Consider the following 26612-nt stretch of genomic DNA (forward strand, 5'->3'; position numbering starts at 1 on the left):
ACAAACAAAAAGTTGTATTTGGAGTGTGTAGCATGGTTGAGTAATCTTTAATCACTTACTTTCAAAACGCCACGCCCACTGCTCTGTACTTCACTGTCCTTTTTTTAAAAAAATTAATCAGTGATAGAATTTGCTAGCCTGATTTATCAGCCGGTTTCACTTTGTGGAAACTGTCTGGCCTCGCAACATTAGGAGTCATTCGCTCGACAGTAGGTGGGTACTTTTTTAATTTAACCAATCGTTGCTATTTGGTCGTGAGCATATGTTATGCGCCGCTAATGGGGCTAACTGGTATATTAAGCTTTTCCCAAGTCCTGTAGGAAGAAGGGCAATAACGTCTTTCCCCTTGATAAAATTCACCAAACATTCCCTTGGTTCCAGCTTTAAATCCTTGATCTCATGAATCGTTGCCAACACAGAATGCATGGCTCTTTGCTGATTGGCTGGTGCCAGGACTCACACTTCCAGGGTTCTTGCAAACCGTCTAGTGTATTCCGATTCCTGACCTAGTCGCTGGAGAGAAATGAAATTGATTGGAAGCACTAGGTGGTATCAGCCTGGTTAAGAATTTGCTTCTTGCTAGCGTGATGTACAGCTATCCATTGGAGGTGCTGATGGGCACCACAATTTTTTTCCATGGAAGTTAGCATTCATTTTAAGTGAATATTGTGATTTAAAATGTGCAAGTATATTACATACTGATCCAAGGGTGTCATAGATTATAACTATAGCAGACACAAGCACAATATATGTTGTTGTTGTTGTCCTGGTTACTCGGTACACTATATTGCAACTTTTTTGGCATTGTAAAGATACTAAAATGTACATTTTTGCTTATTTTTGCTTATAAAATTCTCATTTTTTTGTGTTTGTTATGATTATTCTGTGACCTAAATAATCATGAATTAATATAATAATCTTAACACCACTTGCAGCCCTATATTATATCAAACAAATTGCATATTATTCAGTGAAAGAAGAATACCATCTTCTTGGATTTGTTAAATTGAATGCACTTGACATTATAGCTTTCTCTCCTTGTGCACATTTCTCTATATTACAGTGGAATAACAGAAGCAGTTCATTTGAATACAGCGTTATGTAAGCAGATGTGGTTTGAATGGGGTCAGGCGTCTCTGTTTGGTGCCTACACAGTATTATCTTCTGTCTCATGATGTGCATCGCAAAATACTGCTACTTTCACTGCATTCGAATAACTGAACAATGAGAAACAAGGAATATACAGAATAGGTAATTGTATTCACTAAATTATTAAATAGTAAGAATGTATGCGACTGCCACTATGTCAATGCTAAGAACAATTTTATTACTGTTTTTATCTTTCAATGCCGCTTTTACGTATTATTTACTTTATCGTCTTCAGGGAAATGTGTTCTGCATTTTTACTATATTATACTTTACACTTCAGTATCACTGTGTACTAGGGTCAAACTTGAGCAGGAGGAATACAGCTGGAGACAATTGCACAGTAATCTAGCAAGTTTTTACTTGTTATTTGATCCTGTCATTACACATATTGGGTCAGATGACTTGTCCAAGTTTGCCAGACCAACCAGTACCTTCTATGGTCTATTTGAATTCACTGGAGTCGGGACTGGACTCGGACAATGGGGGCTGAAAATTCTGGTGGAGGGTCCGTCAAATGCATTTTCTTCAAGGAGATGTTATTGCTTTGTCTGGAATGTTTCACACTATGGCATTAAACCTTTCTATCTTCATGGAGACCAAACCAGACCAAGTTGCAGGCCAGATCTGTGGAGAGGCAACTCCGCTCAGTCAGAATGCCTGTCTTGTTTTTTTTTTGTTTTGTTTGTTTGTTTGTTTTTTTAAACACCTTTAATTGAGTACTGTAAATTTAAAGTAGAGCTGTTTAATGTCATAGTGTAGAACATTCCAGACAGACCAGTAACATATCCACAGAAACAAACAGATGATGGACCCCCAACCAAAAAGTTACATAGACAATCTAACCACAGCCGCTCATTCGCAGCACATGTCTCACAAATGTGGAAGATATCTCCACTGGAAAATTCTTCTATCCTTCAAAACAAAAATCTGCACAGTTTTTGAGTCCTTTATGTTTTTTTTTTGTTGTTGTTGTTTTTTTTTTTTTTTGCTTTTTACATTTGATTTTGATGCGAAGCGACCATGCGTCTCTCTGATTGGTTAATCCGCCTGTCAATTACGCCCTCTGAAATCAGGGAGACAGGATACAGCTCTAGATCCACTCGTCTTTGTGAAGATTTGTTTAAGTGTGTCGTTCTGGCTGGCCAGGTAATTGCCCAAGGGCACCACAATGCATGAGTTAGAATTTAATGAATGCAAATCACTATCGGGTACAAGTGATTAATAATGAAATGAGTTTGTGGACTTCATTTCTACCAAAAAACAAACAAACAGAGGTCCAGTATTCACAGAGAAACTTTGAAATTTCCTTTAAAAATGACATCCCATATCCTCAGTCTGAAATGTTGGCATAATCAAACTAGCCTATTTATATAATTATTGTGAATCAGCCATGCATAATCCTTGTGTTTGTTTTGCCTCATTGTTAATTTTGCCATGTGTTGCAGGAGGCTGGTCTGTTGCCTGTATTTAGACATTATTGCAGGTTATTGACCCTCAGTGGTGTGTTCTCCTTGTGTGAACTCTGTCATAGTGTGTGAGTGTACCTTTGGACCAGGCCTATATTAAACCAACATAATAAATGATCACAGCACAGCCTGTTATTTCCATCAAAGCTCTCCTCATTCCTGTATGAAGGCTGCTGTGTAAACAAATCACCCTCTAATCCCCTGCACTTTAAATGGGAATAATGAGACTGGGGTTCTCAAACCATGGTACAAGGACCGGGGCGAGATTGTTTATGATACTTGATTTAGTCCTGGCTTTGATCTGGTTCTAGATGTCACTCAAAAATAATAAAATGGAGAGCCAGTTTAAATAAACGAGGTCTATCAATCTGTCTATTAAAAATATGACTTTGTTGCTTTGGGATTAACTGAAAATAATTAAATATTAAACTGAAACTGGATACAAGTTTAAATAGGGTCTACATTTTATTAATTTTTAAAGTTTTGATTTGAGATTTAGTCCTGTTTTAGAGCTGTGGTCTAGTCCTCATTTAGACTTGATTTAGTTCTAGTTTAGACCTGGTTTTGCATGAGTTTGAGACTTTAATTGGTCCTGTCTTAATTTAGAGCTTGCACCAAACTGGATTGGAACATGTTGTGGATTAACAATTTTAATACTCATCGCTGGAAGGGGAAATAATGATCCATTTCCCGGTCCAAACTCATCAGATTTAGTTATAATTTTGATTTAGATTTGAGTTTTAATCCCATGTATATTTTCAAATCTTATTGTTTAGACTTTAAAACCTTGAACCAGAAATAAAACGACAAGCAGTAGTACTTTTAACATCGAAATCTCGAACCACAGTAGTGCAAAGTAGTGCAGTGTTGTTCAACTTTTTTTGATTCTCTGCACACTTTCTTGATTAAATAGATTACACGGCACGCCACCCACTAAAATACTACCAAATTACACCAAATGTTTTCCTTGCCCCAGTGTCTGGCTCTTATATTTGGCAATGATGATAGTTTTGCTTTCTCAACTGGTTCAGAAGTTGCTCCGGAAAACTCCAAATAGTAAATTGTTCAATTAAATGTGCATGTGAAATAACTTCACCGAAATTCAATTTTTTTTTCCGAGGCACACATGGCAGCACCTCAAGTGTAGTGTTCCCCGGCACACTGGTAGAAGTACACTGGAGTAGTGCGTTGCCAGATGTACCACCCATTACCTGTATATATTTGCCATTGTTTGAGAAGCGTTACTGTGGGAAAGAGCTTTGTCGCTACAAGCTAACTCTGCATGTGCAAGCGTCTAATCCTGCGCTAAACTCGTCTCTTACTTTCTCTGCTACCACACTCTAACAATCGTCAAGCTCGATTCTTTGGCTTCGTTCAAGTTTTGCGATTAGTTTAGTTACATTTCTGTGCTTTTCAAGGCTGTGCAGATCTGATAAGAGCTTGTGTACACAGTTTGTCGGTAGCTCGGATCGCGCCCGGTGCCAAATACCAGTTTTCCATGAGACGTGCCAAGGCAGTGTCATAACCGCCCAGGCATCCAATTCCCCATATCCTCATTCTTCTACTGCTGCTCAATCACACACAAGGGACACTGGGACAAGGAACTTAATCCGCTCTTGTATTTATTTGTTACATCAGAAACAACAACGGGGAAATTGTATATGTAGAGCTAATAATAAACATAATGAACTATAGTCTAAAGTATTTCATTTCAACAGTTTTATATCGATTTGAAATGTGAAGAGTTATAGGCTAGTTATTTAGTCGGTCATTGTGGGTTGATGATGTGCTGTTTTATTGTGAATTCATACTTAACTTTTTTGTTTAGTCCTTATGTAAACATGATTCAGTCTAGTTCTAGTCCATGGTTAGTCCTGATCTAGTAACAGTATAGTTCTGGATTTAATCTAGTCCTAATTTTGGTGAGTGAACACAAACATGTGACCAAAATGTTTATTAGTCGACAAATGTTTCCATTGGGATTTTCAGGGATTTATAGACTGGAGTTTACTGGAGTTTTGGAAGTGAAATTAGATGTTTCCCACATGGGCTGTTGGCATTTGTTTTTCTGTAAACTTCAGTTAGCTTCTGAACTTTTTTAGATACATGTTGTACTTTATAGTTTTTAAAGATTTTATTTTGTCAGTACACACCACTATCTCTTCTAGTCAGCTAATTGATTTGCACTCCCACTGCATGTCTTTAGTTGACCAATGATTTATCTAGTCAACTACAGCCCTAGAAATGTAGAGGAAAAAGTTAGATATAAAAAGTAGATTTTTAACCAGATGCAAATAGGGTTTACAGCTGAGCTTCATGTGTATGTATAAAAAAAGGACAGAAATATAATTTTAGAAGAATATAATTTGCATTAGTCTCATGTAACGGTTGTCCAAATGCTCAAACGTGCTTTACAGTTTTGTGCATTTATTCACTGCACATTCGGTGGCAGTAACCTACTATCATAGCCACAGCTGCCCTGGGACAAACCGACGCATGTGAGGCTGTTAATCTGCACCCATCGGCTACTCCGACCACCACCAACACACACACACACACACACCACTATTATGCTCAATTCTAATTTTGGGATTCTTCCAGAAAAATAGTTTCAGTATTATAAATTTTTGTCTCACCTCAAATATGATACCTGAGCATATGGAAAAGGTTACACAGCTTGCAGTTCATGTTTTAAATTGAATAAGTTATCCACAAATTATCTATCTCCAAGGAGACAATAAACGGTAAGTATGCATGTTTTCCAAGGTATTTTTGAGCCATAAAAACATCCAAATTAAATAAGTGGTAAGTTAAATGCCATACTGTGCAACAAGAAAAGTTATATATTGCACCTTTAACCTTATTCACGGTAAGATTATTGCTGATTTTATTAACTCCAGTTTTCAGCAATGCTTTTCTTTGTATTTTATTTAGTATTTTCGACCTGAAATATTCCACATTTGGGCCCATAGCGTCCCCATTTTATTTCCCCCTGTACTCATGAATATACAGGACTGTATTGTGTCTGCCTGCCTCTGTCCTCTGTTACTCTGTGTTTCATCATGTACTTTGCCTGTGCTACCGTTTTGGTTACACAGCGCCACGCAGCAAGAAGGAGCACCGTGATTGGTCGGCCAAAATTTATAGGCCAACCTGTGCCGAACCAAAAAAGAAAGAAAAAAAAAGAACTTGAAAAAATGCCACGTGGTTGTTTGAAAAGGGAACACCGTGTACACTGCAGACCTCCCAGCAATTTAATGACAAGGTGCATAGTTCAAAACTGTTCTAATCAACTGTCTAATGTGAAAAGTATTAAGTTGAGTCTGTAAACAATGCACAAGAATCAAAACTTCGAGCAAGTACTAATTTGCATTTGTAAAAGTTGCAGCCAAGAACAGAGATGTCACAATATCTTTACGCTTTTGTCCCCATGGAGATTTTTTTTTGCTTGTCTAGAATGTTTTGAAATATGACATTCTTATTATTGGGGTCGCCTCTCCGCAGAGCTGACCTGTAACGTGCCCTGGTGATGTCACCTGCTTAACTCCACAGAGATGGATAAGTAAGGACAAAAAAGTTACAGTGTATCTTAAGTGTTACAAATGTTGTGAGAAGAAACAGCATCATCTTTCAATTATTCATAATTATTGACAGCAAACAGCAGTGAAATTCTATTGTCTAAGTGTGTGATGAAATCAGTTCAGTATTACTTGATTGTTTATGACATAAGGTTAGGTTAAGGTTTACTGACATATATGTTGAACTGAAATGACCTAATGCTGCTTCTAAAATTATCATTGTCTAAAAGTATCATTTTGCAGTTTTCAGTATTATATGTGACCAGGATGTAGGACTGTGCCAAAAATCGATAGATTGCGATCTCTAATTTGGTCGATCTCAGTGATAAGGCATGCGCATTTTAATCGATTTTAATTTTAATTGATTTTAATTTTAATAGCATAGTTAGTCCAAACGTGCTCTACAGGCGCTAAAAATGCGTCTGCCGCAATAAAAATTAAAAGAAATAAATTTTAAAAAAATTAAAAAACTTCGGCATATAACCTGATAGAACCAAGATTCCAAGTGACAGGTTTAAAGCCCATCATGTGGCAGTGAGAGCGCGTGGTGCTGATGAGGATTTGCGCTCTCTTGTTTAGGAAGGAGCATCCTGAGCTACAGCGTGTCCCTTTGTCTCTTCACATGTTCTCAAGTTTTGACTTAAATCTGCACAATTTGACTAAAAATCCGGTCTCCCTCTCCCTCTGCCTCTGATTGTGCGTCTGTCCGTGCGCCTGTGTGTGCGCGGTGTCGTCTGACCGCCCCCCTCCCCCTCCCTCTCTTTGATCCAGCCGCTGGTCCTCACCTTTTCTCCTCTTTCTCTCCTCTGGTGCTTTTCATGTTTATAATCCAAATCATGGAAAGTAAACGACTATTGTCTCACCGTTTATGAAACTTAAATCTCATTTAGCGCACGGACGTCGCACGTGTTTCTACTGATAGCGGTTGCGCGCGTGCACGTGCATCTGCCTAACAGATTATATTGTAAAACTCATTCCAACTTGAAAATGTGAATTTCTCCGGAATTATTGGTCCTATCAACACGAAATAAAAACTAGTGATGACACCCTGCCCATTATCCCTAAACTCCTCATGTCTTTGTTTTTAATAAGATGGAAGAACATCGAATCGAAAACCGAGATCGGTCATTATGGGGGAAAAGGGGAAAATCGTGATTGAATCGTTTTTTTTAATTAATTAATTTATTTTTCCATATCGCCCACCCCTACCAGGAAGTAAGCACATACATACAGGGAAAAAAACACAACAATTTAAAACACATCAGAACTTTTTTTTTTTTTTTTTTTTTTTTTTTTTTTTACTCAACTGTCCAGTGTATTTACAAGGTCAAGCACTGACTGATTTTTTTTTTTTTTTTCAGACTTTTTGTACCATTTGCAAAAAAATATTATGAAGTGAAACCATTTAATAAATAATAATGTTGGATGACAAAATTCAGATGTATAGGTCACATTATATTGTAAGTAGGGCACTATCCCTGCAATATTTTGAAGGTTAAAACTGAAAAATGCATTTCTTATGGTTTATAAACAGCAATAAAACTACATTGCTAATTATAACACATTTTAAAGCTCTTTTAGACACTTCACATTGCATTATAAATGCCTTCCCCAAACACTTAATAACACTATGCACTGGGCATTTTGTTACTTGTTTAGTTTGATTTTACTTTAATGGATAATTGTGATTACTCAGGTCAAAATATAAGTATAAAATGTAGCAAAAATAAGTTATTTCATTTTTTTCAACTTAGTTATCCTTGTATATTCAAGCACTTATGGCTGTTTATGCCGTATTTACTTGTTATTTAGTCATGGTAACTGCGAATAAAATTGTAATTTTTCTTCTCATTATAACACTGAAAATTAGTTTAGCAATTAACAATAAAAAATGGTCAAAGATCCACAAGCTGTTGCCTGTAAACAGGAAGCTCAAACTCACCATGACGATCTACAAATGGAGAAGAAACCTGCTTAACAATACACGCTTTAAAAATTGAATTATGAAATTTTGTTTTTTTGTTGTCAAGTTTTTAATTTTAGGAAGTGACATGCCCTACTTTCCTGACAGCCGCTCTGTGCATCTTAATTCTCAATCTAAAGACATATTAATAGAAAACACATCTGAGGAGGGCACAACGGATCTAACTGAGCTTCTGTTTAAAGCTGTTAACATCTGACGCACAGCGGGACTCGGGGCTGACAGTTCCGCTCAAAAACATTTTAAACGTCTTTACTCACAGAAACAACTGCATTTTCCACATTTTCTGCTGATGATCCGACGCTTTGGATTTGTATATTGTGTGAAACATGCCATTATCTGAATTGGGCAGAGCTGTGAACGTGTACATTAACACTATTTGTGACAGTCACTCTACGTGCTGTACCAAGGAGGAACAAAGCATAGACGGATGTGCTTTGGACTTTTACATGCTTGTATTTTATTTCGTGTAATGAATCTGATCCTTGTAACAAACAAAAATAATTTCAATCCTGAGAGTAGGACCCATAGACTGTGTAAGAGAAGTGGACTAATGGAATGTGACGTCACCTATTGCGTTCGGTTGCAACCAAATGAAGCTCATCGAGGCTGGCAGTTATAGAGGCCAATTCCCAACCAACCATTTATTTGTAAATCTGGATGCGACACCAAAGAGTCAATCAGGAGCGAGGCTGTTGAAGATACATGCCCCTTCTCGCTTGCACCGTTTGTTTTGCGTTGGGCAGGTACTTTGCAACGTGGCTGTCACTCAATCTTTTGCTAAAAAAGGCACCATATTGATCTGTTATGGATGTTCATATCTTAATTTAGAGCCAAAATAATAAAATAAAAACCAGGATCACGTAGAGCAGGTTAGTAAGAACATTTTAAGACCAAAATGACGAGGCTCACAGCAGAGAGAGACAATTTTTTCAAAATAAGTCGATTCCAACTAAAGCTTGGAGGAACTTGGGCTGGGTATCATTAAGAAGTTGCTGATATGCTACATACCTCAATGCATGGGCCACGATATGATGCATATCTCGATACAGTGCACTTACAATTCGATATGATATATTTTAAATCAACTCGATACGGTTCAATAAAAAAATAAAGGCTAAATCGTGGCAGTGACACTAAAATTTTTTGTTAAAACACTTCTTGTGCAAAGTTCATATGAAAGAAAAACATGTTAATCATCAAAGCAGTGAAAATGTCAAATGTGTTGCATAAATGAGTTTTCTTCCACTAAATAAGCAACAAAACTGTAGCTCTGTAACAAAATCATTTTGTAAAATATACCAAAAAAAATACTCTTGACGATATATCGATAGAGCAGCCCATGATATTGATATTTTATCATCACATTAAAGGACACAATATATCGATATTTTGATATTTTTGCACAGCCCTAGAAGGAACGACTTCACACTGCTGCTCACTTCCTATTTGAAACGTGACTGCTAGCACATAAACAAATATATTATTAGCAGTAGTAGTCATATAGGTTATTGTTGTAGTAATATCAGCCTTTTTTTATGTAACTTAAGTAATATGTTTTTACAGTGGTTTCATCAAGTTCAAATTTTTTCGATGAGACAGGTAGACAAGTGCCTAAACTGCAGATTTCAATTTCACTTGCGCTCTATTTTCATACCAACCTCACTTGTCAATGCTCAGTCTTGTTTAAGCAGGGGTGGGTCTGGTTAGTACTTATGTAGATGGGAGACTGCTGGGAATATTAGGTACCACCTGGGGCAGCAGTGACGCAAGTGCATACTGTTGTTTTGTCCCTAGGCAAGATGCTTCAACCACCTTGCCTGTGTATAAATGCGATGTGTGTGATGGTGGCAATCGGAGGGGCTGATGATACAGATTGGCAGCCTTGCTCCCATCAATTGGCCCCAGGGTAGCTATGGCCACATTAGTAGCTTACCACCACTGAGAATAGAATGAGTGAATAATGCAATGTATTACTTAAATTTAATTCTGCTGTTGTGTCATTGGGCAAGCTATCTCGTCTCAGTTGTGTGTGACACGTTGTTGTTTGAATGTATTGATCTGACAGTGTTAATGGCTGTAGGTGCAAAATCGTAGCCACTAATGTCTTCAGTATTGCAAATGAATTGATCTAAACTCTTAACAAGTGCTATGAGAATCTGTTATTTATTGACTTGTGTTGTTGTTGATTTATAGTAAGTGTTTACATAAGTCCTGTGAATTTGACTTCCCATTTCTCTTCCTGTTGCTCAGGTCGCAGAGAGGTGATTGGTGCAGGACAGTCATGTGACAAGGCCTTTTGAGCCTTTTTCACTCTCACTGTCAGGTACATTTTCAACTCTATGCATTTTACTCAGCTAACCCTGCACATTAAGACCATACTGGCATTTAACTGTCTATTTTTTATTCATTAATTATTATGTGTTTTTGTGTGTTTTGTATGTGAACTATCATACTTTCCATATGATTTTAATATGCATTTTTAATAATGCTATGTCTGTGAATATGAGCAAAATATAAACCTGTAGTTTATTTAATATAATAAATTGAAAGTGATACATTTTGTATATTTCCTATATTATAAATGTACACCAAAATCACAGTAGTTGTAGCCAAAGCTGGTATCAACTTTTACAAGCGCTTACCCTAACTGTATTTCTGATATTTCTATTTTACTTTTTTCCAGTGTAGAAGTTGTTGAAGTTGCACTGTGACCTGCCTCCCTCCAGCTGCGGGCGATGCCTCAGGTAAAAATGTAAAAAAACATCTCAGCACTTTATAAGGTTTAAAAATACAGTAGAGTTCTGAATCATGACAGGATTAGTATGTATATTCAGTAGGTAAAATACAATAAAAATGCCCCAAAACAGTTCATTAATTAAAAAATTATAGCAGAACTTAGTAACTTAGCCCACAAAATATTAAAAAGAACGCATTTTGTACATGTTGTAAGAGTAGACTCGAAGCTGCTGTGGGAAGTTAATTACATATAATAATATACTGTGTGATCAAATGTATCATAAAACAGGTCCGACAGGTGAAATATAATTAACTAGCCACCTACACATGATTTGCATATTTATGTAACCAAATTATAGATACAAGTTAGTATGGAGACTGATGCTTGGCAAGACTTTTGTTCTTGCCAACAATCTTTAGTTCTTTAGTTCTTCTTTATATGTCTTTTGTTATTCTGTTTATGTAATGTGTGTTCATACTTGTCCTTGTTTGGTCATGGTTTAATCCAGCTGTACTCTCAATGTAGACTTGTTTTGGTCATGTTCTAGAGCAGCTTTAGGTCATTTTCACACCTCTGCTAGTTAGGTCAGTGTAAAAGAGAATTCGATCTGAGAGCGCTATGCTTGGACCAGTGTGAACATGACAGTTGCATTCTGGACCGGATTAAATGGCCGCTATGGGAGTTCTTGAAACAGGTGGTCTCAGAGTAGCTCCCCTCACATGGTGGTGTGAATGCAGTCGACCTTGGGCTGACTTACTGTCACTGAGCAGTAAAATGTAAAAAAGTAGTAAAAGTAAAAAGTGCTTAGAATTGAATCATGTATGTATGGGCACTGCACAGTGTTCCATTTGCAGTTCGTATCTGACGAGGCAAACTGAATCAGCTTAATATCTGTCACACTACTCCTGCCTGTTTATGCAGGTAAGCCTCTGTCTGTCTGTGCTGCTCAGAATATTTTTTCTCTTCCCCCACAACAGGGCATCACCATCATGAAGTGTTTAGTATTAACTTGAAGTGCGTTGTCAAGGGGATAAGTTTGGTGGTCAGCTGATGGCCTCTCACATGGCTCATAAAGTAAACAGACCTAAATCCAATACATATTGGAGTCGCTCCACAGAGCACATTAACATGTGAAACCGACTGCAGTCCCCAATTTTGAAGTTTAAATGTTCCTCTGTGTGTGTAAACCATAGACAAGCTATCACGTTCCAAATAGGAAGTAAGCATGAGCGTGATTCAGGTCCGCTGACTCTTCTCATTTCATAATTTTTTCCCTAAATCAAGATGAGCATTAATAACGGACCAGTCAGATGCCTTCCCTCCCCAAGTCACTCCTGCTAGTGTTAGTAACAGGTTTGATTGACAGCACTGCTAAGCTCCCTGTTGTTCAAGCAAGTAGCTTTCCTGTTAGCCTCTATAACTACTAGCCTCGATTCTCTTCATTTAGGTGGAGCCAAACACTCCCACAGTCCACTTCTATATTAGGTCTATGTTATAAACACGTGTATTTCTGTTTCCATAATAAAAAGACAGACTGGACATATATATTGACTTTTGTCCCTCATGTATTCTGGTCAGCCGGGTCTGAGTGGGATGGAGCCCGTTTTCGGGGAGGCTTATGGGGGGCACAGGTCCCTGCTCAGTCCATACCCTCTGGCCATGTCCCCCCACGGAGGACGCACCGACTACGACCAGGTAAGACCCCAGAAACTCAGATAAACTTTTAAAATTATACTTTTTTTTTTACCCATCTCCATTTCATATATGAAAACACATTTTACAACTGCATTATTAACAACATAGTTAAGATCTTTTGTACCAAAGCAAACAAAGTATGACTTCAAACTCAAAATCATATCAGACCTCCAAACCAGTTTATTATCAGCTTTTTATCTGATCTTTAATCTTTAGACCCCAGTCTAGACCTAACCTTGGCTCAAGCCAGACTGATATGTGTAGCACTCATACACACTCTACATAATTCTGATGTTTTATGTTTTTTTCTTTGGTGAGTAGTGACACAAAAGTAAAATAATGCTAACAATACATTTAGCACTCATGTCTGTTCTATGTCGTCCCCAGACTGTGCTGCTGATGTTGGGCTCCCCGGCGTCTCCACGGAAACGGCCTTTTGAGTTGCTAAGCGATCTGGTGGATGATGGGGGATTTGGGGAGGACCTGCAGCCTGAGCGATGGGACGTGTCTGCGCTGGACGAAATGACACGCTTCACCAAACCTGGGCTGGGTGTGGGGACGGAACTACTCACCTGCACAGAGGTAAGGGGGGGTGCAATTAAAGGCCTGATTTGGTCTGTCTTAACAATGTGAAAAACAGAATTAGTTTATTTTAAATACTTTGTTCCATAAATCAAGTAAGGCTGGTGCGCTGTTTGCTTCCTATTTATTGTTAGCATTATAGTGATGGGCCCTGCAAGTTGTGAAAAACTCTCAAAAACTCACTGTAATAAAAAAATCACTGTGAATTATTAGAATGCTCAGAATACATAAAGAAAGTCAGGAATAAGTTCAGTTTAAAATGAACTACTTCTGACTATATAGATATATGGCAACAGTTTTAACCAGTACCAATAAATTTAATTTAAGCAATAAAAAGATGCAATGTACATTTATTAAATACTTGCTGATTTTTGTATTCCCAGGTTTTCTCAGAGCAGGCTGTTCTGATTGGTCGACTGGGCAGGAGTCGAGAGGAACAGGAAGAGGAAGAGCAGAGAAAGAGAGCTGCTACAAAATCTGTCACAACCCCTCCCACCATTATGTCCCAGAATGTCCCAAACAACACCACAGCTACTGCGAAGGAAACCTGCGCTACCACATCCTCAACAACAGAGGGGCAGCTAAACGTACCAAATGTAAGAGTTAGAGGGTCAGTGGGCGGCATGCATTTGTTTTCTTGTTTTGTAAAATCTAACTGATAGTTGATATTATGTCAAATAGTATTATTAAGTGGAAAAACATGCAATTAACAGACTCAGAGTCATTTTATTTCATTTCTTGTGATTCTTTTAATGTTTTAAGACAGCAGTATTTCTGTGCACAAGAGTTCACCTCCCTGTTCTTCTTTTTCAGGCAAGAAAAGAGTTCATGAATGCCAATAGTCATAAGTAGGCTTCAAGTACAAATCTTGTACGAAATCTGCAGTATAGTAAATCCATGTAGCGTCATAATGGAGGAACAAAGCTTTTTGTTAAAACACACTGTACACTGAGTTTGGAATAGTGTTATATATGCATGTATCATAGCAAAAGAAAAATTCTAATCTAAATTCTAAACTGGACAAAAGTTTTACAGTGAAGACATTTTGCCGCTCATCCCAATGACTCTAAAACTTTTGTCCAGTTGACAGATTTTCATTTTTCTTTTGTTATGGATTATACCTGGACGATTACACAGATATATATGTATCAGATAAAATAACATAATTCTTATTATAAAATATTTATTATAAATTATAACAAAAAAAGGCACAAAAAAACAAACTCTTACAATTTCTAGTCTACTTTAGCCTTATTATAGGAGAAGCTTAAAATTGTTTAAGGAAAAATAAGTTTAAGTGTAAATTATTACTCTGAGCTGTTTCCATTTATTCACTTTTTAGGAGAGAATGGGACAGGAGCAGCTGGTCCGATCCGTGGAGGTCTATCAAGTGGCACAGGAGGAGGAACTGACTTTGGAGCACAATTATTCGTTAAGCCAAGGAGGAGATGGAGAGATGGGGGCCAGCCTGGAGGAGGTGCCCCCTGAAGAGAGGAGAGGAGAGGAGGGGACTGAAACAGAGGAGATGGACAGGAGAGAGACAGAGACAGAGGAGGAGAGAAGGGAGGAAGAGGAGGAAGAAGAGGAGGAAGAGGAGGGAGGAGAGGAGACTGCAGCAGAGGCAGAACTGACCAGCTCGTCTGAGAGTGAATGTGGTGAGTGTATTACGCACTGATTAATTTGAACTAGTGTTGCCACTATACATTATTACATTTCAAACTCAATTTCAATAATGACAAATAGGCGTTATACTCAGTACAGATTCTGATACTATGATGATAATAAAAAAAATAAAAAATTGTTTATTTAGACAATAGAATGTAATTTTCATTAATAAATCATAATATTAAATCATAAATCATTATATTACCATGTGGTGTTATATCTGTTATATCTGTTATATCGGTGTCTAGATTCCATAGTGGTCCATGGGCGTATAGTAGTCTATGTGCTCTTATAGTTGTTATGACACAGCTCAAGATCATTCTAAACCTATTCAGGAAAAGAAAGACATTTCTGTCTGGTTGGTGTGTGCCTTGTTTGTATCAATACTTGTGTCATTGTGAAACTTTGAGAGTCTGCACTGCTGATTGGATTTGGACTCACGGTTTGTTTATGCTGAATGATCTCACATGCTCATTAAATGTGTCCTTCTGCAACCCAGGGGTTAGATGAGTGTCTCAACTGAAGGCAGTGCTCGGATGTGAATGGTCCACTGTGACCTTATGATTGACAGGGTGAGCAGCAGCGGTTTGTATTGGACACAAGAAACAGGCTTAAATGTTTAATGGACTACAGTTTATTCAATACCATATGTGTAGGGTTACTTACACTTTGCTAATCAAGTGGTATGGCATAAAATATGCAGGATAATTTTATTGATTTATAGACTTATGTCAAGATGAATGTGCAAAACACTCAGGCTATTTCTACAGCTTTGTCACTGAAGTTAAAGTGCTGTTCATCTCTTATTTAATGTTTTACAATATGTATAAATTGATAATTTGGTGCATTTTAATTAAGAAAATAATGTGGAAAAACCAAATGCGTTCATTTTAATAATAGAAGAGATCAAGAGGCTGAGGCTGCTTTTACTTTTTCTGCTGCGGTGGAGATGGGGCTGAGGAGGGTATTTACCGAAATGGCTGGATGATGGAGAATATAAAGAATGCTTTATTTCCTTTATACGAATGACTTGATTGGTTGTGAGGCTGACAGTATGGATGGGTCATTGGTGATATTGGAGGGTTTTAGTATCTGCCCAGTATTGAAAACTTTGCCTTTATTTGGCACCAATTTTTTTTTTGCACTGTTCAAGTCTGTGTGTGCCCATGTGTTATACTCAGTTGGTCTCAGTGCATCAGATTTGTCTTTTTGAACAGACTAATGAGTAAAAATATGGCTGTATGTAAACAATTATGTAACAAATTATTTTATAGTCCAGATCAATACATTTTGTTTTGAACTTCACTATAACATAATATAAATTTACTATGGATTTTAAAATCCTTAATTACGCTAATGGCACAATGGCCACAACAGCAAGACAAATATCTTTATCGGCTCGAAAAATCTTAAGGAAATGCAGTCTGTATGATAATTTCTGACACCAAAATGTAAAGAAACTCCATACAGAATAATGAGACCCAGATTTTCTTTCTTCATACCATAAATAGACTCCAATCTGTTGTTAAATACACATATTACTCTCAGATGAAATACCTGTGTTTATTGAATTGTTGACGTATAATAATAATCATTTCTTTGTTCTTTGCGATTTTATGGATTTTTAATGCGGTGCGTCTCATTCTTTCCACTGCAGAATGAGATCAGCATGATGAAGTATAGGCCTAATATCAGAGCAGTTAAAACCCTGTTATTATCCCCAATGGTAATGTACTTTGTGTGGGTTATAGACATCATCAATATCCGGCGGCAGTGGTACCATTGTTCTAAAGATTTCCACGTCTACACAGAAAGGAAGAACAATATTTCAGCCAAAAACGATGAAATGGCAACAAGAAGAGATAAATAAAAAGGAGAGGAGATGTCAACAATTTTATAAACACTGGTATTTCTTATAGTAACATGTATAGGGCCACTCAATTAGGCAAAAAACATGATGATTATTTGGTTCATAATTGAAATAACTGTTATTTCAAATAGTTACTTCTAATTAAAGGCCCCATATGATGCTATTTTCTGATTTATGTTAGAATGTTGTTTCCTCATCAAAACATACCTGGAGTTGTGTTTTGTTTTATTCACACAGGTTTAACACACAAAGCCTGCATATTTAGGCTTCTCTCAAAATGAAGATACTCTGTTCAGTTCCATCTTGTGATGTCAGGTGGTAATGCAGGAAGTGCTCCACTGTGTTTTTAAACTCCATACACCTTCACTAGAACTGCATACTAACATGGCTTAAAGCTCACAAGAGTCAGTTTGGTGTAATGTAGCACCTTTAATCTGTAGAGAAAATGTAGAGATAATATATTAATTAGTAATAATTTGTACGCTTTTGTGACATTTTCATTTATTAGATGAGCAGCTTTCTTCCAGGTTTAGCAGGGTAGAACAGGGACACATTTCATTCTCAACAGGAGGTAATGATTATATTTTTGATTGCAATATTTTTTGTTATTGAATAGAGCAATAATTGAAATCAAAATTGTAATCTGATTCACTGTGCAGCACTAGTTTCGAGTCTACACAGAAAAGAAGTTCTCTTTCAGAATACAATAATTAAAACGTGTAGAAATTGTCTGGATCATTATTTATTCAATGAAAGCATCAAGGGCCACTGTTTCTATTGAATTTATTATAAACTACACGTGAGCAAAACAAATCAACTGATACTACCTCCATACTACTACTATATATATATATATTACAGCAACTGCTGCTGCTGGTACTAATACTATTGCTACTACTATCACTACTACTACTACTACTACTACTACTACTTGTATAACTGCTTCTAAAAAGTTATTTTAGTTGAATTTAGGGTTGATTAATTACAATTGCAATTTGAGTTAGCACAATTATCAACTCACAAAGGCTCCAATTATTTAGACAGTATAATATATGGTTCTGTCTGTTTTATAGATAAAAGCTTAAGCCTTTAGTTTAGACCTCCACAAAAATGTTCAGAAATTCATGTGGTTCTTGTATTAGTTTATCAGTTTTCACATTTCAGTCTTCTCTCAAGTGTTAATCCTCCCCAAGCTGTTTACAATGTGCGCTCAGACACAGAATCCTTAAAAAAATAAGTTACAAAGTGTAATTATTATACTTCAGTAACTGTCCTAAAATGGTGCAGCCCTGTAGTTGAATTCTGGTGGCAGTCTTAAGTTTGTTTATAAAGAGGACATGTGCCTAATTGTTCTCAAACCACCACACATCAGCTCTGTCTGCCCACACGGAAACCATCAGGCCGGTCTCTCGTCCAGACATGACCTAAGACTTGGACTTGGAATAAACCAGGACCCTGATGGGCTCATGTTAAACAGACCAGGGTTGAGGGTGTGATTCCCATGACATATGCTTTAAGTAATTTGTGGATTCATATGTGTATATAAATGTAGAATAAACTGATGAGCAGATTGGTTAGCGGCAAGTAAAGTAAATTTGTGTAATGTCAGTGCAAGTTGAGTGAGTTTGACCATTTGCTATAGACCTGGTTTAGTTCTGCTTTAGATATAATTTTAGTGTAGCTCTTGTGGGGTATTCCCGTTGTGTGTAGTTTAGTCCTGGTTCAGTGCAGGGTTAGTCCTAATTTTAGTCTTGTTTAAGATCTGGTTTAGTCCTGTGTAGGTTTAGTCATGGGTTAGACTAGCTTGATTCAATAGGTTTCCACAAAATGATTCTGGCTGATCTGACCTCGCAGCATTAGGATTCATGCACTCCCCGGTAGGTGGGTACTTTTTTTAATTTAACCAATCACTGCTATTTTGTCATGATGTATGTAATGCGCCACTAACAGGGCTAACTGGTATATTAAGCTTTTCCCAAATCCTGCAGGAAGAAGGGCAATAACGTCTTTCCTCTTGATAAAACTCACCAAACATTCTCTTTCTTCCGACTTTAAATCCTTGATCTCTGGAATTTTTACCAACACAGAATGTATGGCTTTGTCTACATCCATCTTGACTGCTTTGTTTACTGTTGTGCTGTACCACAAAAATGACCCAGTCATGACTTCACAGCTCTTCACTGACTGGCCTTTGCGTAGTTTACAACCCTCGGGGGTTCTTGCAAACTGTCTAGTGTATTCCGATTCCTGACATAGTCGCTGGAGAGAAATTAAATTGAGCAGAGTCACTTGGTGGCGCGAGCCTGGCTAGGGTTAGACCTGGTTTAGTCCTGGTTAGTCTGATTTAATTCTGTTTAGATCTGTTTAGGTTTCATCCTGGGTTACACCTGATTTAGTCAATAGTGTTAAATAAAGGCGCATTAGAGGTGTTTTTAAAATAGACCTGGTTTAGACTCGGTTTAGTTCCATGTTTCGCTTTTGCAGCTTGTATGGGATATTCCTTTTAACACTGTTCAAAGAATGGTGGTGCACCGTCCACCATATCTCGCTCTGACCCCATTACAATCTATATTTGTTTTGGCCCTTGCCAGTAAAAGAATGTTTAGATTGGAAGAAAACTTGGCATTGTAAGTATTTTCCTAGAAAGATTCTGTTGTGTCCATTGCTTATATTATGGTAAATCAGAAAAAAAACACACTAGCATATTTTGCATCTGGTTTCCCCTGAGTCATTCTGGGGCCACTTACGTATTCAGGAAATGAGCAAAAATAGTGCACCGCCAACAAATAAGGTCTCAAGGGTGTCTGGACGGTCCACAAAAGTCTATTAAATTCACATTTCAGTTTAATGTTAATCAATCTACTGTAGAAGTGGGCGGCAGTGGAAATGTATCGTAATGATTTAATGATTTTTTGTTTGTTGTTTTGTTAGTTGTCAATAAGTGGTGGATATTGGAAGAGTGTAGCATGTGTTACCTGCATTGGTGACTATCCAGCAGCGAATGATAGGAACGTGAATGGTTGCCAATGGTACTTCTAAAACTGCTGTTAATTATTTCATGTTTTATTGTATTGTATTTTCTCTTCACTGCATTTGGCACAGTGAGGCTTTTCTGTTCCAGTATTGCTTGAGACTACTGCTACTAGAACTTCTACTACTTAGGGGTGTGCAAAAATACTGAAATATCGATATGTCATGTTAGTACATTTGGTGATACCGTATTGTTATCATGGGCTGCTGTATCGATATAATTGTGTTGCTTATTTACTAGAAGGGAACTTATTTATGCAATACACTTGACATATTCACTGTTTTGATGATTAAAATTGATTAAAATATTAACTTTACACATGTTGTGTAACAAAGTGATATTATTGCTAAAATGTATTTGGTTCTTAAAAACAGCAATATATCAGAGTATCATGTGCAGTATATGATTTATCACACCCTGTTGGCATAACGTGAGCCATGTATTGTGTATCCTATCGAATCGTGAGGGACCCTGTGATTCTCAGCCCTACTACCACTACTACCTTTGCTACACTATTTACTACTTCTGTTACAGCTGCTACTATGCAACTACTACTAACATTATCACTACTACTACTAGAGGTGTAACAATATCCAAATCTCATGATACAATATTGTAACGGTATGTACCTCACAGTACGATATTTATTGCAATATCGTGGAGAAGCTCACGATATGGTGGGGAGACTCACGCAGGTAACAATATCCAAATCTCTCGATACAATATTTTCACGATATACATCCCACAGTATGATATTTATTGCGATATTTTGTGGAGGCAAACAAAACTGTGAATATGCTACTTTCTTAATCCGAAGAACTAAGACTTAAAAGTGCTTAGAACAGTTATTTCTATTATTTGTTATAATCTACACTGAAATGGAGCAAAGCGTCATGGTCTATGTAGTTCCCTCTGTCTTTTTTTTAGCTAAGCTGCACCATACCTCTTAATTTAAACAACGAGACTTGTAATTTGATATGTGGTGAGGGTCCACGATATTATTGTGAGAACTTTGATGATACAATATCATGATATTTCGGTTATTGTTATCCCTAACTACTAGGGCTCCAAAGATCACAATCAAATTGAAATAGCAATTTTAATGGATACAGTTGGCAAATCCTGCAATTTATGTAGCTTCATATTTTTGTTTTTTCATGAATTCTTCTGGACATGTTTAATAAAAAATGTGACATTTTAACAGTAATCGCAGATATAACTGCAATTGCAATGTTTGTCAGAAAAATTGCAATTCATTATTTTTCTGCCATAACTACTGCTGCTGCGACTGCTACTACAATCACTTCAGGTGGTTCTTCACACAATCACAATTTTACTCTTATATATTCCTTTAATCTCAAATAAATAGCTGCATATTATACATTAAAATAGCCCTTGCTCTTTTACTCTTTGAAGCCCCTTGTTGCCCCGGAAACTTAGCCCTCTCCTCTGATAATGATCTTTCCCATGAATCGTGTCTGAGGCGCTTGTTCAGTCCGAGGTAACAGAGAGGTCCCTGGACCCAAGTCAAACTCATGTTTGGTTTAAGTTACATCCGCTGCAAAACTCCACTGTCCCCCTGCTTTTAAACTGAGACAATGAGAGAGGGACAGGCGTTGGGCCATACACCAGAGTTAAAAAATCTGAACTTTCGGCAAAATTCACCACGTGTCAGTGAGTTTCAAGCATCTCTCAAATGCAAAAGTGTCCAACTAGAGGCATTTGGTACCATTCTGATGCCAAGAAGTGAACTAAGAGATTGTGATGTCACCTGTAAAGTTTGGCTCCAGTAAAATGAAGCTCACATGGTTAGCAGTTATAGGAGTAAATTTGGAGCAAGTTCCATATTAGGAATAGGAATTTATTCATGGACCAATTGTGAACACCAGGATCACATAGAACAGATTAATACAAGCATATTAAGATCAAAAAGATGAGGATTACTGCAGCAGTTACAGAGGGAGAGGTCAATTGGAAACAGGGTTGATGGAGCTGGAAGCACCCCCATGTTGATTTCCTAACTGGAACATGGCAGCTAGCAGGTTAGTTATGTCCATTTATATGTACAGTCTATGGTCTGAACCCAGCATAACTCCAAAAATATAATTTGGAGACTTTTGGTGCTGCAAAATCACATTTGTTATTAATTACTATATGTTTATTGTTAGAATAAATAAATAAATAGTATGCTATAAATGTATACTCAATTATATATGGTAAATCGTCACGTTTTTATATAACTCTTTTCCACCTTCAAGGCACTCAAAGCTCTTTAACAACAACAAAAGTTAAAGTTAGCCCGAATTAAGTGTTTTAGCTTCAGTTCTTGTTCCCAAAAGCAGCAGACAATATGGTGTCAGTGGACCAGTCTAAACCTGTTACATAAGGCTTAAAGCTTTGACGTCTCTGTGTATTTCGCACTGATGTAACTGCTGCTGATAGAGTCTGCATTATTTATTATCATGCTATTATTTCGGATTATGCACACCACGACCTAATCTCACCCTGGTCTATGGGGGTTTCATATGGTTACTGCTTTACACTCATACCATTATGTCATTTGAGTTCATACTTTTCATGCAACAAAATCTGATTAAAATTTGATCTTTTACACTTTTTAGTGTCTGACCTATCACAATTGAGTGTGTATGCATATTTTAGATATATACCCACCTGTGCATACGCACACACAAAAAATAATGAACATGGTACACTGTTAGAGGTTTGCCGTAAAACAGGTATATCGTAGATAATTATAGATAGTATAGATATAATTTTACTTATTATACTTCCAAAATGTGTTTTGTGTTGGCCTGAAAATATCAACAGACCTTATTCTGCATTAGAACTAGATATTTGTATATAATTCAATTGTTATAATGCTGTTACCTCCTCAAAAACAAATTTAGTTTAGTTTCATTTACACATGTTTGTGTAATCCTTTTATTATTAGTCTATCTAAATTTCCAAAGCTCAAAAAGCTCTGTTAAACCTTGTTATGTCATGAACAGGTAGTTTTCAAGTCAAGAGCTACCTTTACCTTTATCAGCAATTTCAGGACTGAAATCATCTACATGATTCTAATGAAGGTGTCTGGAGTGTTTTCTGTTCTGATCAAAGATCTCTGTCTAAACATGCAGGATTTGTGTGTTAAACAAGTGTGAACGAAACAAAACACAACTCCAGGTATGTTTCTAATGAGGAAACAGAGTTATATTTGTATATAACACATTTTATAACGGCTGTAGACACTTAGTTGTAGAAACAAAAATCATCCTCACTCTCCTCAACGTCACTCAGAGATGAGAATCTAGGACATTTGTGATGGTGATTAAAAATTTAAAACAAACGCGATATCTTTTGAATGGGAAAAAGTCATCAAAATATTGCACATAACAGGAAGCTGAAACCCATGAATTAATTTTTGTCGCCCACTCGTAAACCGAGTACATGTACCTCTCCCAAATCTCCTCAGACATTTTGTGGTCCCTCTGCGTTCTCCATCCCTCCGTTCAGAGTTAGTTGCACATTTGTTGACACCTCATCCTCGTCTCCTCCCATCTGTGCTGCTCAGTCTGAAACACGTGATTTCTGCGTTAATTAAGTTTCACGACCAAATCCACACTCACGCGGTTCAACAGTTCAAGCTGTCACCAAATCTAGTGCCTCTATATCTCTGGATAAACTTCCTAAAACTGAAATAATCTTTTTTGGTTTGGTGAGGTCTTTATTGTAAAACATCTCTCGAAATGTACAAGTTGTGGACTGCAGCCAAATTGCACCAATTTGTATCTATAAAATCAGTTAGCTTCATAAACCTGATCCAATGTGCAGTCATTTCATTAGTGGATGCACGCTGATTGTGTTGTGATAGCGCTCTGAAAGGGGAGTAACTAAGCTCAGGAAGTAAAGGGAGGGGGGTATTCAGGGTGACAAAAACAAAACTAAAACTAATTAAACATGAAAAGATGTTTTATAATTGGTACAAAAATGTATTTTATTATGTTTTAATTACACAAAATAAAAACAAAACAATAAATAAATACATTTGATCAAAAGATCTGTACTGGAGCAAAAAAAAAAAAAAAATCTTTCTTAAAAAAAACATTAAATGTAATTCAAATAATGAAATGAGGCAGGATCAGAATCTCCCACATAATGAATTATAGTTTTTTTTTCTCATCTCAATGTTTGTGTTCTATTTTTCTTGTAGAGGTGGAGACCGAGCCTGTGCGTCCGACCTGGAGAGCGTCCCTCAAAGCGCCGCTGCTTCTGGGAGTACAGACGATCGCGAGACTCCTCCTCCAAAAAGAAACCAGGATCTGAGGGTCACTGGTCTCTGTCCTGGAGCTCCAGCACTCTGCCCAGCACATTGTACCGACCGGAGGGTAAGAGCTGCCCGCAATGCCCCCTGTGCTACTTTTACAAAAACATTATGGTCTGGAATCATATCTTGTCCCACCGCTTTCCAATGATCGTGACTTATAGGCAGATTAGCCAATAAGAAAACAGGAGCCTCTAATGGATATGTGAAGGTGCCCCTGAGAAAAACACCCTTTGGGCAGTCCGCATTCTCTGTCCAGGGTGCTAATCTCTGGAACTCTTTAAGCTAGAGTGGTTTTAAACATGAACTTAAATGGGTCTTAAAGAGTTGTCAGATGTGTAATTAGTGATAAACCATCAATGAGGAACTCCATTTGCCTTTATATAGTGGCAAATTATAATGTGAAGCCTGTGTGTTTTTTGCTTTTCTGTAAATGCCCTTCTAAGGATGGATATTGCAATTTAGCCTTGGCTATAAATGTTGTAGGATGTTACACGACTAATCTAACATACTACATACTACTTGTCCCTATTAAATAAATTAAAAATAAAGAAACACATGGTCCATTCGTGTCAAAACAAACATGTGGTTTATTAGTAAAAAAAGTAAAAAATAAAAAAAACACACACACAGAGGACTGAGAAACAGATCTTCTTCATTTCAGGTGAAAGTAGTTATATTTTGTTGTGAATGATGTGAGAATACTGGAGAGGAGATGACTTCACCATTTGAGAGACAAGTGCCAATAGCAAAGTAGTGGCTATAATTGGCATGTCCCAAAATTAGACTGCTGTTTGACCCGCTTCATGGTGCAGTAGGAGGGACTGACTCTGCAGGCAATGTGTTATATATGAAAGCCCACAACATTTTATGATAGATTTGTTTGGTGCAGCAGAGGAGATAAGAAGCTGTTGTTTCTACTACTGCGGTGGAGTTGGTCCGAGAATAGTGACATAGTGCACCGTTAAGTGAAGAATTAAATAAAACACGTTGTCACTGTGTCATTGTGAGATACTTCGCTCACATTTCCCACTTTAGCCACAGTATAAATGTGTCTATTAGTTCAGAAAGGCATCTGCCATAAAACTATGATTCACTGACAACCCTGATTTCAGTATAGAAATAAGCAAAAAGAAAAATGTACTCCCGCCCACTCTCTTCTCACACGCACATGTATAAGGCTAATTGTAGGGTCTCCCCGTCCCCCGGCCCTGGATTAAATCTGAGTAATTGTGTATAATTTGGTGTGAGAGCCCTCCACTCCTCAGCACCAGTGATTATGTCCTACTCACTGACAGCAGATGTCTTTGGCCCAGATCTGGCCTGTGTCACAGGCAGCTGACCCTCAGGCGTTGCCCTACATTCAGCCATACATCAAATCTCAATCAAATCCAGACTGGATCCTATTTTGGAGAAGCTGTAGCTGAGAGACAAAGAAATGGTGCCCTATATAGGCTATGGGAAATAGACAAGATATTTTTTTGGCAGTTTGCAAGCATAGAATTTAGTTTTTTCGTATAGAATTTTTGGGTTAATACTTGGATAAGCGACCACTGGGAATACCAGGTGTCACATTGGGGCACCAGTGTCAAAATTGTCATTGTGTCCTTAGACAAGATACTTCACCAACATTACAAAGTATGATTGTGGTGTGAGTGTTGGTGAAGGGAGAGCGGTGGGGTACAATAGAAGATTAGGAATGAATAATGAGTACTGTATTATTTATCATCCCAGGTAAGAAAGGCCGCCGTAAAGCCCGTAAAACCGATGCTAGTGACCTGACTCCAAACCCTCAGAAGCTGCATAACATCGGGGAGCAGCTCCAGAAACTGAACGCTGCAATTGACGGGATGGGCCCCGTGAATGATCTGCCCGCCGTGGCCCGGGCACGCTCCAGGAAGGAGAAGAACAAACTCGCATCCAGGTAATACATTCATTATTTACTTATATTGTTTCATTGTGACGTATTGGGCTACACCGGAGACAAGCTCTAATGTGAGGTTGTGCATTTCTGTGTCTGTCAAGTAAAGACATATCCTGTCCAGTCAATTAGTCAGCTAAAGAGAGGGTGTGGCAAAAGCTCTCAATACTATTATGTATCTCTGTGTATCTGACTCAAGCTGTGCTCACAAGACTTTCACATTTGTTCTAGAAAAAGTACTAGGAACAAATGTATTTATATAAAGACCAATTCAGCTTGCAAATCTTGAGTGCAAACTGCCTATATATATATATAAAAAATATATACATATATATATATATTATATTTTTTTTTTTTTATTGGTTGAGTAAAACATGACTACAGGACTACAGCCCAAGTGGACACAGATAGGGCAAGTTTAAAATGTAAAGCTTTTAATTCAAATAGTACATTTACAGCTTGAACCAGTTTGTACAGTTACTGTGTTTTTGGCAAAACACTTTAGTTGTTGTATCTCTGGCAAAACACTTCATCTTCTTTTTCATTCCAGGCTCCTTTGTCTCTGTCCCAGAATATATTGAAAGACTTCAGTAAGAAGCAATTGTTACAT

At 37.4% G+C, this 26612-nt stretch overlaps 1 protein-coding gene across 2 annotated transcripts; it reads left to right on the forward strand.

The window, feature by feature from the left end:
• The first annotated feature begins 10425 nt into the window (after positions 1 to 10425).
• LOC110155960 (cilia- and flagella-associated protein 251-like) lies at positions 10426 to 25957 on the forward strand. 2 transcript variants are annotated; one of them, XM_055157908.1, is made up of 8 exons: positions 10426 to 10500; positions 10861 to 10921; positions 12493 to 12609; positions 12997 to 13191; positions 13575 to 13787; positions 14534 to 14846; positions 23971 to 24145; positions 25816 to 25957. In XM_055157908.1, exons 2-7 carry the CDS (start codon positions 10913 to 10915, stop codon positions 24081 to 24083), a joined length of 960 nt encoding a protein of 319 aa, XP_055013883.1. In that variant the 5' UTR covers positions 10426 to 10500; positions 10861 to 10912; the 3' UTR covers positions 24084 to 24145; positions 25816 to 25957. The 2 variants fall into 2 exon arrangements, with proteins under 2 accessions (XP_055013883.1, XP_055013884.1); XM_055157909.1 differs by having other exon boundaries at positions 10866 to 10921.
• The last annotated feature ends 655 nt before the right edge of the window (positions 25958 to 26612 follow it).

The sequence above is a fragment of the Boleophthalmus pectinirostris genome, unplaced genomic scaffold, assembly GCF_026225935.1.
Source record: "Boleophthalmus pectinirostris isolate CB_2022bp ecotype Guang Dong unplaced genomic scaffold, ASM2622593v1 HiC_scaffold_22, whole genome shotgun sequence".
Taxonomy (NCBI): domain Eukaryota; kingdom Metazoa; phylum Chordata; class Actinopteri; order Gobiiformes; family Gobiidae; genus Boleophthalmus; species Boleophthalmus pectinirostris.